Raw genomic sequence first — 17098 nt, forward strand, 5'->3', positions numbered from 1 at the left:
TTTTTGGGACCATTGTCATTTATACAGCAATCAGTGCTATTTAAATGCACTGATTCCTGTGTAAATGACACTGGCAGTGAAGGAGTTAACCACTAGGGGGCAGTTTAGGGGTTATGTGTGACGTTATGTGTTTTTTTTATTGTAGGGGGCGTGGCCTGGCATGTGATGTCACTGATCCTCTTTCTCTATAAAAGGGAACAGACGATCGGTGACAGCCACACAGGGAAGCACAGGGGAGAGGTTTATTTACACAGACCTCTTCTCGTTCTTCAGCTCTGTGACCTGATTGCAGGACACCAGCGGCGATCGGGTTTACTGGTCCCGCGGCCATGGTCACGGAGCTCATGACCAGGTCAGCCCCGCGCTCCCAACCCACGGCTGGGCACTTAAAGAGCCATGTACAGGTATGTGGTTGTGCCCAGCCGTGCCATTCTGCCGACGTATATCGGCGTAAGGCGGTCCTTAAGTGGTTAACTGACAATTGCGCTGTCATGCTAAGCTGCACTCAAACAAAATTGCTGTCCTTTTTTTTCCCACAAATAGAGGTTTCTTTTGGTGGAATTTGATCACCTCTGCATTTTTTTTTTGGGCGCTATAAACAATGAAAGACCAACAATTTTGAAAGAAAACAATATCTTTTACTTTCTGCTATAAAACATATCCAATAAAAAAATGTAAAAAAATGTCAAATTTCTTCACCAATGTAGGCCAATATGTATTCTGCTAGATATTTTTGTTAAAAAAAATCCCAATAAGCGTATATTGATTGGTTTGCGCAAAAGTTATAGCGCGTCTTTATATCTTTTTACTAGTAATGGCAGCAATCACTGATTTTTAGAGGGGCTAAGATAAATGTAAACTGTATAAATGACACTGGCAGGGAAGTGGTTAACATCAGGGGCGATCAAAGGGTTAAATATGTTCCCTATGTGTGCTTTCTGTGCTGTAGGAGGAGTGGTTTGACTAAAGGAAAACAGAGATCTGTGTATCTGCTTAGCAGAAACACAAGATCTTCATTTTCCTCTCAGGCAGAACGGCAGTCTGCCTTGTTTGCATAGACAGACCGAAGTCCTGCCTCTCTACGAATGATCGCCGGGTTCTCGGAGAGCATTGCTTCTGCCAGATCCACTGATTGGCTCCCGCTGTGTCCAACCACAAGGGGAGCTCCGGCGGCACACGCACGCCCCAGAGCTAAAGAAGATAATGTACAGGTATGTGATTTTGCGCTTAAGGACTTCCCTGCTGTAGTACATGTACATGGGGCAGTCCTAAAGCGGTTAACAGAAGTCAATGCAAGTCATACCAAAGTTGAACTGCAGGAACCGTTGTCAAAGATGGAGCGTCTCAAGTCGCACTGATTAGAACGGTTCCATTCTTTTTAAAGGACATTTTTTTTTTTTAAAGCACCCCCTCCTCGTGTGCCCGCGCACCAAAGAAAACGCATACGCATGTCGTGCCCACAAATGCAAAGGGTGTTCAAATTACACATGTGAGATATCGCCACGAAAAAAGTCCTGCAATCAGCATCTTTGGAGCGGTGTATACTGCTCCTCCACCACTCCTGCGCATTGAAATGAATGGGCACCACTGCTCAAGCGCCTGCAATGCGATTTGGCAGCAGCACTTCACAGGCACATTTAACCCCTTCCTTGGCCACTAGCTGGGTTATATGCGCCCCACTAGCAGCCGAATAGCGCCGCTAAAATGACGGTAAAGCGTCACTAGAACTAGCAGCGTTTTATCGTCAACGCCTGCCTGCTCCTTCAGTAATAAGTGATACAGAAAATGTCTTACATTTAAACGTTTATTAAACAAAACAAACCTCCAATCAGTTCACTTGTATGTATAATTTAGATAAAAAAAAAAATTAAAAAAACACCTAACTATATAGTAAATACACAAAAACAGGTACTCAAAACTTTTGGACGAAAAAAAGGGCTAAGTTTACTGTTTTTTTTTTTTTTTTTTTAAATCAGTGTATTTTTTGCAAAAAAATTGCGTTTGAAAGACCTCTGCACACATAAAATATTGCAACACCCGCTATTTTATTCCCTAGGGTCTCTGCTAAAAAAATATATAATTTTTGGGGGTTTTTTCTAGCAGAAAATACAGGATTTTTATTTGTAAACAACAAGTGTCAGAAAAGATTTAGTCTTTAAATGGTTAAACTGAGAACTCCTACACAGGAAGTTCAGTCCATTGAAGAAGAAACATTGTATCTCTTTGATCTTTTCTTGGCAGACTGCCCAGAGAGGAGGAAAGTCCCTCCACTGATTAAAGGGGTTGTAAAGTAAAAATTTTTATTTTTTTAAAATAACAAACATGTCATACTTACCTCCACTGTGCAGCTCGTTTTGCACAGAGTGGCCCCGAACCTGCTCTTCTGGGGTCCCTCGGCGGCTGTCTCTGCTTCCTCCCGCAGGTGCTTCTCACGTTAATGCGAGCTCCCTCGCATTGGTGAGAAGCACTGCGGGCGCGCTCCCGAGATACAGCCGGCGGCTATAGCCGCTCGCTGTATCACAAGGCCCCGCCCCCCGGCGCGCTGCGTCATTGGATGTGATTGACAGCAGCGCGAGCCAATGGCTGCGCTGCTTTCAATCCATCCACTCCAGCCAATCAGCGGCCAGGCTGAGCGGCGAAGAGGACGGCGGGGGCGAGCGCGGGATTTTCGAGGGGTCAGGTAAGTAAAACGGGGGGACTGGGGGCGCGGGCAGTGTGAGATGTTTTTTCACCTTAATGCATAGAATGCATTAAGGTGAAAAAACATTTACCTTTACAACCCCTTTAACTTCAGGCAACTTACATTGACTTCTATTACAGAACATATAATCAGCCTTTTTATCAGCACAATCGGCCCATGCCGATTAATTAAAAAATGCCAAATATTGGCCAATATATCGGTCGATCTCTACTGGAGACATGCTTGGCCAGTCCATCACCTTTACCTTCTTTAGGCAGTGGTTATCTTGGAGGTGTGTTTGGGGGTTGTTATGTTGGAATACTGTCCTGAGGCCCAGTTTCCGAAGAGAGGGGATCATGCTCTGCTTCAGTATGTCACAGTACATCTTGGCATTCACTGTTCCCTCAATTTTAACTTAGGGGTGTACTCACTTTTGTTGCCAGCGATTTAGACATTAATGGCTGTGTTCAGTTATTTTGAGGGGACAGCAAATTTACACTGTTATACAAGCTGTACACTCACTACTTTACATTGTAGCAAAGTGTCATTTCTTCAGTGTTGTCACATGAAAATATATAATAAAATATTTACAAAAATGGGAGGGGTTCTAAGTAATTTTTTTTGCAAAAAATACTGCTTTTAACTTGTAAGCAACAAGTGTCAGAAATACAGAAACAGGCTTGGTCCTTAAGTGGTTAAAAAGGTCGTTGTTGTGGCGAGTTCACCCAAACAAGGGGGATTTCACTGTGTGGCTGTGAGAGACATTTAGTGCTCATGCACACGGACGTTTTAAAAAACTGGCAGCAAAGCTAGCTCCGACGCCTGGAAAAATCGGCATTAAAAACGCGATTTTTACCGCGTTTTGCATTGGCGTTTTTGTGCGTTTTTGCGCGTTTTTACCGTTAGCGTTAAGTAGCGTTTTTAAAGAAACACATCTCTTGGCTATAGCACTCAGAAAACAAAGAAAATATGTTGCGCGTTTTTGCGCGTTTTCCCGCGATTCGCGTTTTTACAGCTCTAGCTCCGCGCCAGGGAACGCACTGGTCCTGGGTTTTTTTTACAGCTTAAAAACGCCTATGCCATTTGCAGCTCAAAAACGCCTAGGTGGGCATGAAGCCATAGACTAACATGGACAGGCCTTTTTAAGCTGCAAAAAACGCTCAAAAAAGCGGCTGTAAAAACGTCCGTGTGCATGAGGCCTTAATCTTGGTGGATCACATATAGGAGAATACTGGAGCGGTAAATCGCTGATGACTTCATATTTGGAAATGATTGTTGTTATGGAGAACAGATGCACAGTTATTCTCTTATGATAAGGATGTAATGTTTGAGTGTTATTAGCATGTTTTGCACTTCATGGTATACAATTTTATTTTCACAGTTGTAAAATAATTGACATTTTTGAGTGTTACATATAGTTTGCATTTTTTATAAAGTATTAATATTGAGCTATTAGTGTCGTGTTTTAGTGCCGTGCACTATTTATATGTTTTTTTAAATTACCCAGCTGACACACATACTTGAATTGCCAATGTGTTTGTAGTTCTGTCAAGACACTTTAGTGATTCCTAGATCTATGCCAGATCAGATAGCAAAGAGGGTGACAACTTTCTCCTACACAGTTAAAGACCTCAATGGTGTCACTTTCTCTCCTGTGGCCTACCGACTAGACAATAAAGGAGCAAACATAAGCCTAAAGCAAAACTTAAAGTGGAACGTCATTCTCCCAATCGACATTGACTCATTTAATCATTAGTAAATAGATAGGAAAGTATATCCTATTTACTTGTTTTAACGACTTAGCAACCGCCCCATAACCGAATGGCGGCTACATAGCGGTTGCTTAACTCTGGGGGGGGCGTACAGTGACGTCCTCCCAGAATCCCGCTCTCGCGCACCCCCTGGGGCACGCACCTGAGAACATCCGTGACCGCCGGATCCTCTGATCGTGGCCGTTTACCACGTGATCACTCCATCAAATGATGGAGCGATCACATGTAAACACACCGGTGTGATTTCCGGTTCCTCCCTCCCCTCTCTATCCAGTGTGAGGGGAGAGATCGGTGGCAGCAGCGCTGTGGGCTGGATATGTAGTACCCACAGCACTGATATGTGACAAACCCATCCATCCATTCTCAGCCATGCATACCCATCCATCCATACTCTGCATACTCATCCATCCATCCATACTCTGCATACCCACCCATCTACCCATGCTCACCCATCTATGCTCAGCATACCCATCCATCCATGCTCACCCATCCATACTCAGCCATCCATCCATGCTCACCATACTCATCCATCCATGCTCACCCATCCATACTCAGCATACTTAGCCATCCATGCTCAGCATACTCATCCATCCATCCTCATCCATACTCAGCATACTAATCCATCCATCCATGCTTAACCATCCATCCATCCTCAGTAATAATCATCCATCCATCCTCAGCCATCCCATCCACTCCTATCCATAATTAGCCATACCCATCCATACTCAGCCATACTCAGTCACACCCAGCCATACTCAGTCGCACCCAGGCATCCCATCTATACCCGGCCATACTCATTCATGCTCAGCCATCCCCATCCACAGCTCATCCATCCCCATTCATGCTCATCCATACCATGCTCATCATGCATGTCACTACAGTGCCTCTTTACAATCCCTGCATTCCAAGATTTCCTGGGCCCTGCTGAGGGCCACAAGAATCCCTGACTTCCCTTCCTGCTTGATACTGCGAATAAATCGGTGAGAACCGATTCCTCGGGAATAGCAAGGTATCTGTTCCGCATGCTAACGGATCCTTTGTTTTTGACACAAAGTTGTTGACTTCTTTGTTGTACCTGGATGTAAACAGATCTATGTCTGAGATCCCCCATCTTTGGCATATTGACAGGAAGATATCGGGGGGGAAGGAACCATTTTCCCAGGAACAACTGCTGGCGACTCAAGTAGTCCGCCTGCCAATTTTCTATTCCTAGAATGAAGATCACCGATAGGCAAAGTACATTGTTTTCTGCCCAAGATAGGGCACAACTTCTTGTGCCCCCTTGGTGATTAATATAGGCCATTGCTGTGGCATAGTCGGATTAAATCCTTGCAGGACAATACCGTAAACTGAACATTCAGGTCCTCAGAACCAAGTGCTCTGCCTGAATTTCTAGAATGATAAGGGGGAAGGCCATTTCTGATCTGGGCCACTTCCGTGGTAACTGAAGGAAGGATTTTCCCCTTTGCAGATTTTTGGATATTAACTATAAACCGAGGTTCCGGCGTACCCAGCTTACAGTACCTGGTATTTCCATTTGGTCCATCAGGGTGCTAACCAGGCCTGACCCTGCTTAGTCTCCAAGATCACCGAGATCGGGCACTTTTAAGGGTGATGTGGCCATAGAATTTGGAGTCAGGCACATTGGGAATCTAGAGCTTGAACCCTTTGTTCCAAGCCAATAGGATAATGTTTGCAGCAGTCTCAAATGAAACTGAGCATAAGAAATGGCCATGAATATAGCCACCATCTTTCCCAACAACCTCATGCAAAGTTGAACAGAAGAATTCATCTTGCTTCGACCACCTAAATCAGTTCCTTTATGGCGCTGATCTTTGCCTGGGGCAAGAACACCCTTTTCTGGGTGTGCTTGTGATCAGACCCAAGTATCTTAGTCCTTTTTATGGTTTTAAAAAAAGATTTCTCCTAGGCTGAGAAACCGACCTAGATATTCCAGGTAGTTGAATGCAGTGACCATACTTTGGTATAAGCGGGCTACCGACTGGACTATCAAGAACAGATTGTCCAGGTAAACCATAATCGTTATACCCTGGGCCCTTAATCTGGCTAGAAGAGGGGCCAGAACCTTTGTAAACACTCAAGGTGCAGTAGCTAGACAGGAAAGCAGCGCTACACACTGAAAATGAAGATTTTCCACTTCGAAAAGTAAATATTACTAGTGAGCGAGGAAATAGGCATATGAGGTATGCACCTTTGACATTGATTGACGCCAGAAGTTCTCCTCCTTGTAGGACGGAGATAACTGATTTGATTGACTCCATGCGAAAAAAAAATTTCTATGGATGAATTATCCAAAAACATCCCTAAATAGCTGTTTCACTGCAAAAGGAAGACTAGCCAGGAGCTTCTGCACGGTGCTTAGCGAAGGGCACAAGGCCTGAAGGATAGAATCTGTCAAAGCAACTATAAAGCTGCCAGATCCTGGGCCTGCTGAGCAGGATAACCTCTGAACGATTAAGCAATTACTGTCAGTGCATCCTGAGACAGAAAAAAAAGTGTTTTTTTTTTTTTTTTTAATAGGAATTCCAACTTTTTATCCGTTGGATCCCTAAGCATTTGAGCAATGTCTGCCAGACAAGTCAAACTCTTATTCACAGAGGATATAACAGTGGTAATTGCTGGTACACCTTACTTAGTGAATTTCCTCAACCATAGGATAAAGTGTGAAAACTCTTTAGGAGGGAAAATAATGCTCATCTGGGTGATCCTCTCAGATACAAAAAAGCTTTCCCAACAATGAATGGACAGAAAAAGGCATGCCTGAGGAGGCTTTAGCAAACCCAAACACTCAGTTAAGGGTACATAAATGTGGAGCGGACTATTCAGCAAGAAATTGTACCCTCAATCTTAAGATTGAAACAGCTGATTCTCCCGCATTTGACACCTCAGAAGAGGAGTCATCAGCCTCACCACGGTACCCTGAGGGAATTCGTCTTCTCCCGCCCCTAGTTCCTCAGTTTGAGGGTCCTGGGCAATGGAAGAGAACCTGTTGCATTTTGACCCATACTGAGATGCGATTAAAGTCGCTAAACTTTTTATTTTTATTTTAAACCTATCATGGCTGAGGAAAAAATATATTTTTAGTAAAATAAACAGGGGCTGCAGTGTTGAAAACAGTTGCAAACATTTCATGGCCCCCAATGCTCATTCTGATCAGCCACCCTCTCTCAGGCCATTTGTATACATGAGTAAGCTTTCCAGAGCTTGAGGGAGACCATTTTAGCTCTTTTTTGGGGGGGTTTAAATGATCTTAGCCTGACGCACAAAGCAGAGGTACTACAAGAAGAAATCGCATCCACTGCTTGAGCGATAGTCCAGCCACTGCTGCTGCCATTAATACTTAGCCTGACGCAAACGGTAAATGCCTGTGTGACCAAAACCTCTTTCATGCTCCTCTTTTGCTTTTAAGTCTCTCCGATAATTTTGAAGCCAGCACAAATAGAGTTTTTTTTTTTTTTTTTTAAACACACTCCCCTGTTGGAGGATGCCAACGCTGTGCTAAGCCCAGCCCTCAGCTTGCATCGCGCCCCCCTCATTTCTCTTTCAAAAAAAGTTTTTCCGTGCAAGCACGGACCCCCGATCCCTCAGGATCGGCTTGTGAGTGAGGGAGGGATGGCGAGGAGGAGACCTGGATCCACAGAGTTCAGTTCAATATAGCATAAGCCTGATCCAGGGTATCAGAATTATTTACCCTCATCGTAGACTTTTGACAAGTGTGATCCCTACCGGGGTGCTATAAAAATGACTATCCTTCATCTTTAAAACCTCAGTATCTATTCCCTTTTAAAAGAAGGGGTCATTTTGCAGATGTCCAGGAACAATGATTAAAAACCCTGAATGTTGCTGTCCTGGCCTTTGTTATTTAGTGTATGCTGTATTCTGCACACAATTGTTTTGTACAACCATAATAAAAAATCTGAAAACTCAATAAAAGCTTTGTGAAATAAAAACCAAAAACAGCCAGCAAAAATTCATAGTCAGGACAAGGACATCCAAGTGCATGTGTATTAGCATTAGACTGCAATCAACATCTGAGCTAGCACACACACTTACAGAAAACAGCACATGATTACTTATCAGTTCCCATGTACATTATGGGGTGAGCCACTGATCTGTTCCACTATATAAGGTGCATGGGGAGAGGATATTGATCTGTAGCCTTGTATGGGGTGAAGACAATGATTTGGTGAAGACACAGTCACTGATCTTATTTGAGGTGCACGGGGTGAAGACACAGTCATTGATCTTATTTGAGGTGCATGGGGTGAAGACACAGTCACTGATCCTATTTGAGTTGCACGGGGTGAAGACACAGTCACTGATCTTATTTGAGGTGCATGGGGTGAAGACACAGTCACTGATCTTGTATGGTGTAAGAACATAGTCAGTGATCTTGCATAGAGTGTACATGGGTGAGGACACAGACACTTATCTGGTATGGGGTGTATGAGGTGTACATAGATGAGGGTGCAGTCACTGATCTTGTATGGGGTATATGAGGTGAGGACAGAGTAATTGACCTTATACGGAGTAAAGACACAGTCACTGATCTTGTATGGGTTGAAGACACAGTCGCTGATCTTATATGGGGGGCATAGAGTGAAGACACGGTCACTAATCTTATTTGAGGTGCATGTGGTAAAGACGTTATTGATCTTGTTTGGGGTTAACTGGGGTAAAGACACAGTATATGATCTTATTTGAGGTGCATGAGGTGAATACACATTCACTGATCTTATATTGGGTGCATTGGGTAAAGACACAGTCATTGATCTTATATGGGGTGCACAGGGTAAAGACAAAGTCACTGATCTTATTTGAGGTGCATGGGGTGAAGACACAGTCAGTGATCTTGTATGGGGTGTACTTGGGTGAGGACACAGACACTTATCTGGTATGGGGTGTATGAGGTGTACATAGATGAGGGTGTAGTCACTGATCTTGTATGGGGTATATGAGGTGAGGACAGAGTAATTGATCTTATACGGAGTAAAGACACAGTCACTGATCTTGTATGGGGTGAAGACAAAGTCACTGATCTTATATGGGGTGCATAGAGTGAAGACGCGGTCACTGATCATATTTGAGGTGCATGGGGTGAAGACACAGTCGCTGATCTTATATTGGCTGCTTGGGTTGAAGACACAGTCACTGATCCCATATGGGGTGCATTGGGTGAAGACACAGTCACTGATCTTATTTGAGGTGTATGGGGTGAAGACACAGTCACTGATCTTATCTGAGGTGCATGGGGTTAAGACACAGTCGCTGATCTTATATCGGGTGCATTGGGTGAAAACACAGTCATAGAACTGCACGATTCTGGCCAAAATGAGAATCACAATTTTCTTGTGACATAAAATCTTTCACATTATACAAAAAAAATGGGCTAACGGTTAATTATTTTTTTTTTTTTTTTAATTCATGAAAGTAATTTTTTTCCCAAAAAACTGCATTTGAAAGACCGCTGCGCAAATACAGTGTGACATAAAATATTGCAACAACCCCCATTTTATTCTCTAGGGTGTCTACTAATATATATATATATATATGTTTGGGGGTTCTAAGCAGTTTTCTAGCAAAATAAAAAAGTGATTTTAACTAAATGTCAAAAAAAGGTTTAAGTGGTTAAACCTTTTTCACCTACACACTTTGAAGTCTATTCCATTGACAAATTGTTACAATGTTTATACTTAGTTCAACTGATAAAGAATGTTCTGATTCTTGGCAGACTGCCCAGTTTTTCTCTATTTTCTTTTGACAGTGTGGCTTCAGAAGAGCAGAGAGAATTCTTTGCATAGCAAGAATCATTAACTACTTGCCGACCGCCGGCCGTCAAATGATGGTCAGGCGGCGCAGCTCTTGTGGCGGGAGGGCATCATATGACGTCCTCCCATTTAAACAGGGAATGCACGTGATCGTGCGCGTGCATCCCTGTTCCTTCAGTGGCGGCGTGTCTCATGGAGACACCGCTCACCACCGAGGGGGTGAACAGCCATTGGGTATGGCTGTTTACCACGTGATCGGCCGTGATGAAGTCACGGCCAATCACAGATGGTTACACCCCCACTGTGCACGGCGCAGGATCGCGCTGCGCATGCACGCCGCTGGCGGCATGTTCCCGGGAACACTGCTCATCACCGACGCTGGTAAACAGCCATTGGCCAGCTGTTTACCCACGTGATCGGCTGTGATTGTTTCACAACCGATCACTAAATGTAAACAAACCGCGGTAACGAGATGTTTCCGGGTTCTCCTCCTCACACACCGATCGTGTGTGAGCAGGAGATTGCGGTAACATCTCATTACTGCTTACAGTGTAAACACCAATCACATGGATTGTCCCCCCCCCAATAAAGAGGACCTGTCACCACCCATCATAGTACCTGTCAATCACAGTCCATCAGAGTACCCGAGTACCTGTCACAGCCCATCAGAGTACCCGAGTGCCTGTCACAGCCCATCAGAGTACCCGAGTGCCTGTCACAGCCCATCAGAGTACCTGAGTGCCTGTCACAGCCCATCAGAGTACCCGAGTACCTGTCACAGCCCATCAGAGTACCCGAGTACCTGTCACAGCCCATCAGAGTACCCGAGTACCTGTCACAGCCCATCCGAGTACCCGAGTACCTGTCACAGCCCATCAGAGTACCCGAGTACCTGTCAAAATCCATCAGAGTACCCGAGTGCCTGTCACAGTCCATCAGAGTACCCGAGTACCTGTCACAGCCCATCAGAGTACCCGAGTACCTGTCACAGCCCATCAGAGTACCCGAGCACCTGTCAGCCCATCAGAGTACCCGAGTACCTGTCACAGCCCATCAGAGCACCCGAGTACCTGTCACAGCCCATCAGAGCACCCGAGTACCTGTCACAGCCCATCAGAGCACCCGAGTACCTGTCACAGCCCATCAGAGTACCCGAGTACCTGTCACAGCCCATCAAAGTACCCGAGCACCTGTCACAGCCCATCAGAGTACCCGAGTACCTGTCACAGCCCATCAGAGTACCTGAGCACCTGTCACAGCCCATCAGAGTACCTGAGTACCTGTCCCAGTCCATCTGAGTATCCGAGTGCCTGTCACAGCCCATCAGAATACCCGAGTGCCTGTCACAGTCCATCAGAATACCCGAGTGCCTGTCACAGTCCATATGAGTACCTATCACCAGGCCATCAGAGAACCTGTCATCAGACCATCAGAGTACCCGAGTACCTGTCCCCAGGCCATCAGAGTATCCGAGTACCTGTCACCAGCCCATAAGAGTACCAGAATACTTATCTGCAGCCCATCAGAGTATCCCAGTACCTATTTGCAGCCCATGCCTCATAGAATATACGTTGGGGTGTTTGCTTTCCAAAATGGGGTCATTTTGTGGGTAATTTCACTGTCCTGGTGGTCCAGGACCTTCAAAAGTGTGATAGGTAGGAATGAAATGAGATGTGTCATTTATGCTCCTAGAACAGCTGAACGTACTACTTCAATGTTCGACCTCTCTATGTGGCCAGGCTGTGTAAAAGTCCTACACATGTGGTATCGCCATACTCGGGAGGAGTAGCAGAATGTGCTTTGGGTGTAATTTTTGCTATATATATGCTATGTGTTAGAAATATCTTATAAATTGACAACTTTGTGTAAAAAAAAAAAATGTGTTTTCATTTTTTTCCACATTTTCCAAAAACTTCTGGAAAAAAATGAACCGTTCATTATGCCTCACAGATTATACGTTGGGGTGTTTGCTTTCTAAAATGGGATCATTTTATGGGAAATTCCATTGTCCTGGTACTCCAGGGCCTTCAAAAGTGTAATAGGTGGTTGAGAAATGAGATGCATCATTTTTGCTCGTAGAACGTCTGAAGGTACTACTTCAATGTTGGTTCTCTGTATGTGGCCAGGCTGTGTAAAAGTCTCACAATATGACAATTTTGTAAAAAAAAAAAAAAAAAATAATAAAAAAAAAAAAAAAATCTTCATTTTGCAAAGAATTGTGGGAAAAAAATGACAACTTAAAAAAACTCACCATGCTACTTACTTAATACCTTGGAATGTCTACTTTGTAAAAAGGGGTCATTTGGGGGGTATTTGTACTTTCCTGACTTGTTAGTGTTTCAAGAAATGAGGTACACCTGATGTACCGAAGGCCTGATCAGAAGTGATCAATTTTCAGTGATAGGTATCATAGTTTGTAGACTCTATAACTTTCACAAAGACCAAATAATATACACTAATGTGGGTTATTTTTACCAAAGATAGGTAGCAGTATAAATTTGGGCCAAAATTTATGAAGAAAAATTACTAATTAGCAAAATTGTATGACAGAAACAAAGAAAAAGGCATTTTTTTCACAAAATTTACGTTTTTTTTTTATTTATAGCACAAAAAATAAAAAAAACACTAGTGATTAAATACCACTAAAAGAAAGATCTATTTGTGTGGAAAAAAGGACGCAAGTTTCATATGGATACAGTGTTGCATGACTGAGTGATTGTCATTCAAACTGTGAGAGCGCTGAAAGCTGAAAATTGGTCTGGTCAGGAAGGGGGTGTAAGTACACTGTATTGAGGTGGTTAAACACTTTAGTCAAGATCGCAACAGGGAAAAATGGCATTAACGATTCTTGACGCTTAATCCTGCAGCTCTACACAGTCACTGATCCTACATGGGGCGCATTGGATGAAGACACAGTCACCGATTCTACATGGGGCGCATTGGATGAAGACACAGTCACTGATTCTACATGGGGTGCATTGGATGAAGACACAGTCATTGGTCTTTTTTGAGGTGCATGGGGTGAAGACACAGTCACTGATTTTATTTGAGGTGCACGGGGTGAAGACATTGTTACTGAACTTGTATGGGGTGTTCTGTTGTATGGGATATATGAACCAAGAGAACTGATCTGTTCGCCTGTATGGGGCGTATGGAATGAAGACACTTATCTGTTACCCTCTGTGGGGTGTATGGTGTTTGAACACTGATCTGTCCCCTATATAGGATGTATGGGGTGAGGACACTGAATTGTTACCATGTAGGGGACAGTGAATTGTCCTCTATATAGGATTTATGGGGTGATGTACGGTGTGAGGACACTGAACTGCCCCCTATATAGGATGTATGTGGTGAAGACAGTGAATTTTTATAGGATGTATGGGGTTATGTGTCCCCTATATAGGATGTATGGGGTGAGAACAGTGATGTGTCCCCTATATAGGATGCATGGGGTGATGTGTCCCCTATATAGGATGTATGTGGTGATGTGTCCCCTATATAGGGGTGTATGGGGTGATGTGCCCCCTATATAGGATGCATGGGGTGATGTGTCCCCTATATAGGATGCACGGGGGTGATGTGTCCCCTATATAGGATGTATGTGGTGATGTGTCCCCTATATAGGGGTGTATGGGGTGATGTGCCCCCTATATAGGATGCACGGGGCGATGTGTCCCCTATATAGGATGCATGGGGTGATGTGTCCCCTATATAGGATGTATGTGGTGATGTGTCCCCTATATAGGGGTTTATGGGGTGATGTGCCCCCTATATAGGATGCATGGAGTGATGTGTCCCCTATATAGGATGCACGGGGGTGATGTGTCCCCTATACAGGATGCATGGGGTGATGTGTCCCCTATATAGGGTGTATGGGGTGATGTGTCCCCTATATAGGATGATGTGTCCCCTATATAGGGTGTATGGGGTGATGTGTCCCCTATATAGGATGGCGTGTCCCCTATATAGGACGTATGGGATGATGTGTCCCCTATATAGGATGTATGGGGTGAGGACAGTGATGTGTGCCCTATATAGGATGTATGGGGTGAGGACAGTGTGGGTGCTCTTACTTGATCCGGAGGGCAGTGGTGGAGTTCCCGGTGTGTGCTCTCAGTGGGGCCAGGAAGAGGATTCTCATAGCTGTCAGTCCGGCTGTGAGCTGTCACTGTCCCCTGTCTGAGTTCCACGTCTCTACCAGTGTCCGGAGTTGTGACATCTGCAGAGTACACATGGGTGGAGTATGGGGAGGGAGACACCGGACACCCGCACACCGATCACACCCCTCTATTGCTGACACAGAATCGCTCCGTTCCGCAAAGTGTTCCCCCAGAAACTGCACCTAGCCGCTAAGGTTCCTAGCTGCAGTTTTCCCCTTAGTGGCAGAGAATGACTGTCCACTGTCACTAGGATTGCTGTGTATGGAGAATCACAGCACACTGAGCTGCGTATACTGGCCTGTTATTTCTCCCTACAGAACGAAATCAGTGTTTGGCAGATGTATATAGCTGTATATGTCAGACACCATTGTACAGTAGTTACTTAAAGCGGAGTTCCTCCTGTTTTGATGGGCTGCATAGATGAGCGCTGATGAGGCTGCCTTGCTTGGTACTGGTGAGGCTGCATAGATGGGCACTGGTAAGGCTGCATAGATGGACACTGATGAGGCTGCATAGATGGGCACTGGTAAGGCTGCATAGATGGACACTGATGAGGCTGCATAGATGGGCACTGGTGAGGCTGCATAGATGGACACTGATGAGGCTGCCTTGCTTGGTACTGGTGAAGCTGCATAGATGGACACTGGTGAGGCTGCATAGATGGGCACTGGTGAGGCTGCCTTACTTGGTACTGGTGAGGCTGCATAGATGGGCACTGGTGAGGCTGCCTTACTTGGTACTGGTGAGGCTGCATAGATGGGCACAGGTGACACTGCATTGATGGGCACTGGTGAGGCTGCATAGATAGGCACTGGTGAGGCTGCATAGATGGGCACGGGTAAGGCTGCATAGATGGACACTGATGAGGCTGCATAGATGGGCACTGGTGAGGCTGCATAGATGGACACTGATGAGGCTGCATAGATGGACACTGGTGAGGCTGCATAGATGGACACTGGTGAGGCTGCATAGATGGACACTGGTAAGGCTGCCTTGCTTGGTACTGGTGAGATTGCATAGATGGGCACAGGTGACACTGCATTGTTGGGCACAGGTGAGGCTGCATTGATGGGCACTGGTGAGGTTCCATTGATGGGTACTAGTGAGACTGCACTGATAAAGTTGTTAATATTTATTTTTGTAACTTAATTCTGCATAAAACATTTAAGTGTAATTTCATGAGATAATTTATGAGGGTGTGTTTATGGGCAGAATTAGGGACGGGGCAGGGTAGGGGTCGTTGGGTGGGGTAACTGGTGTAACCCTTAAGGCCTGGCTAGTAGCTCAGGACTTGAAATGTTTAGCCCCGTATATATATATAATATATATGTGTGTGTGTGCATTTAGGCATTGAGACATGGTGAAGACGACTTTCTGAAGTTCAAGATGATAGAAGGGCAACAGTAACTCAAATAACCACTTGTTACAACCATGGTATGCAGAATACCATCTCTGAATGCACAACATATTGAACCTTGAAGCAGATGGTCTACAGCAGCAGAAGACCACACCAGGTGCCACTCCTGTCAGCTAAGAACATGAAACTGAGGGTACAATTCGGACAGGCTCACCAACATTGGACAATAGAAGATTGAAAAAACGATAAGTCTCGAATTCAGCTGTGACATTCAGATGGTAGGGTTAAAATGTGATGTAAGCATGAAAGCATGGATCCAGCGTGCCTTGTGTCATTGGATCAGGCTGGTGGTGGTGGTGTAATGGTGTGATGGTTATTTTCTCATATATAAAAAAGTATGTAGCGCTGCCCTTTAAAATACAACACCTATTAAGTGACATAAATCGATAACTATAATCAATACGTACATAAATGTGCAAATATAGAAAGACACTGTGCATCCATACACGTGCAAAACACAGTAGTGCACAATATCTAAAAGGTGCAAAATCACATATATCAAAAGTGATCTATCCAAATGACATAAAAAGTGCAAAAATCGCAAAAAATATGTGACTGGATCACAATTCAAAAAATAATTAAAAACGAGAAAAACTAAAAATAAAAAAGTCCATATGCAAATGCAAGTGTTCAAACGAATATTCCAGTGCTATTCAGTAGCTTGATATCCAAATGTGGCAATGTGTCTATTAGTCATGCAGTGTTGTCACAGATGCAGACGTGCTTCACAAAAAGTGAGGGAGACTATCCACCTTCAGTGCTCCACCAGTGCACCCCCCGTTTCCCCCAGCCTCTCACCTCAATATAAGACCCCTCAGGGTCAGACACACTTGTAGGGGAAATTGCTGATATGGCTCCTTCTAAATAATTCGTTCAGCCTCACATTAACATTCCAATGCCAACGAACATGGGGGAAAGAAAGGGGACTCTCATGTGTAGAAATGTAACATTTATTGAAATATCATAAAATAACCACTCACATTAAAAAACTGAGTCTTGCAATTGTAAACAATGGAACTTCCGGTCTCGGCCGCGACCAGAAGTGACGATCGTGACACCTGGCTCCTCCCTGAAGCGTTGCGTCACAGACACGTGAGTTTTTCAAAGGGTCCCTTTGAAAAAGTCACGTGTCTGTGACGCAACGCGTCAGTAGGGAGCCAGGTGTCACGATCGTCACTTCCGGCCACAGGGGACATGTATCAATGCAAAAAAAAGTTTTAAAAACAGTTGTTTTTTCGGGAGCAGTGATTTTAATAATGCTTAAAGTGAAATAATAAAAG

The 17098-nt window shown here is 44.4% G+C and overlaps 1 protein-coding gene across 3 annotated transcripts in view; it reads right to left on the reverse strand.

Annotated features, from left to right (window-relative positions):
- GLT1D1 (glycosyltransferase 1 domain containing 1) overlaps positions 1–14565 on the reverse strand; it is a 166318-nt gene extending 151753 nt beyond the window's left edge. Inside the window, exon 1 of one of the 3 annotated variants that reach the window (XR_013263873.1) lies at positions 14315–14564. Coding sequence is in view for 2 of the 3 variants with exons in the window: in XM_077461816.1 (XP_077317942.1) it covers positions 14315–14382 (68 nt within the window). In the remaining variant the exon portion in view is untranslated. Of the gene's footprint in view, positions 1–14314 lie in introns of all 3 variants that reach the window. The other 2 variants (XM_077461816.1, XM_077461814.1) reach the window with 2 other exon arrangements.
- Positions 14566–17098: the final 2533 nt, after the last annotated feature.

The sequence above is a fragment of the Lithobates pipiens genome, unplaced genomic scaffold, assembly GCF_037356315.1.
Source record: "Lithobates pipiens isolate NorthernLeopardFrog02 unplaced genomic scaffold, aLitPip1_a1.2 Scaffold_3, whole genome shotgun sequence".
NCBI classification, from domain to species: Eukaryota; Metazoa; Chordata; class Amphibia; order Anura; family Ranidae; genus Lithobates; species Lithobates pipiens.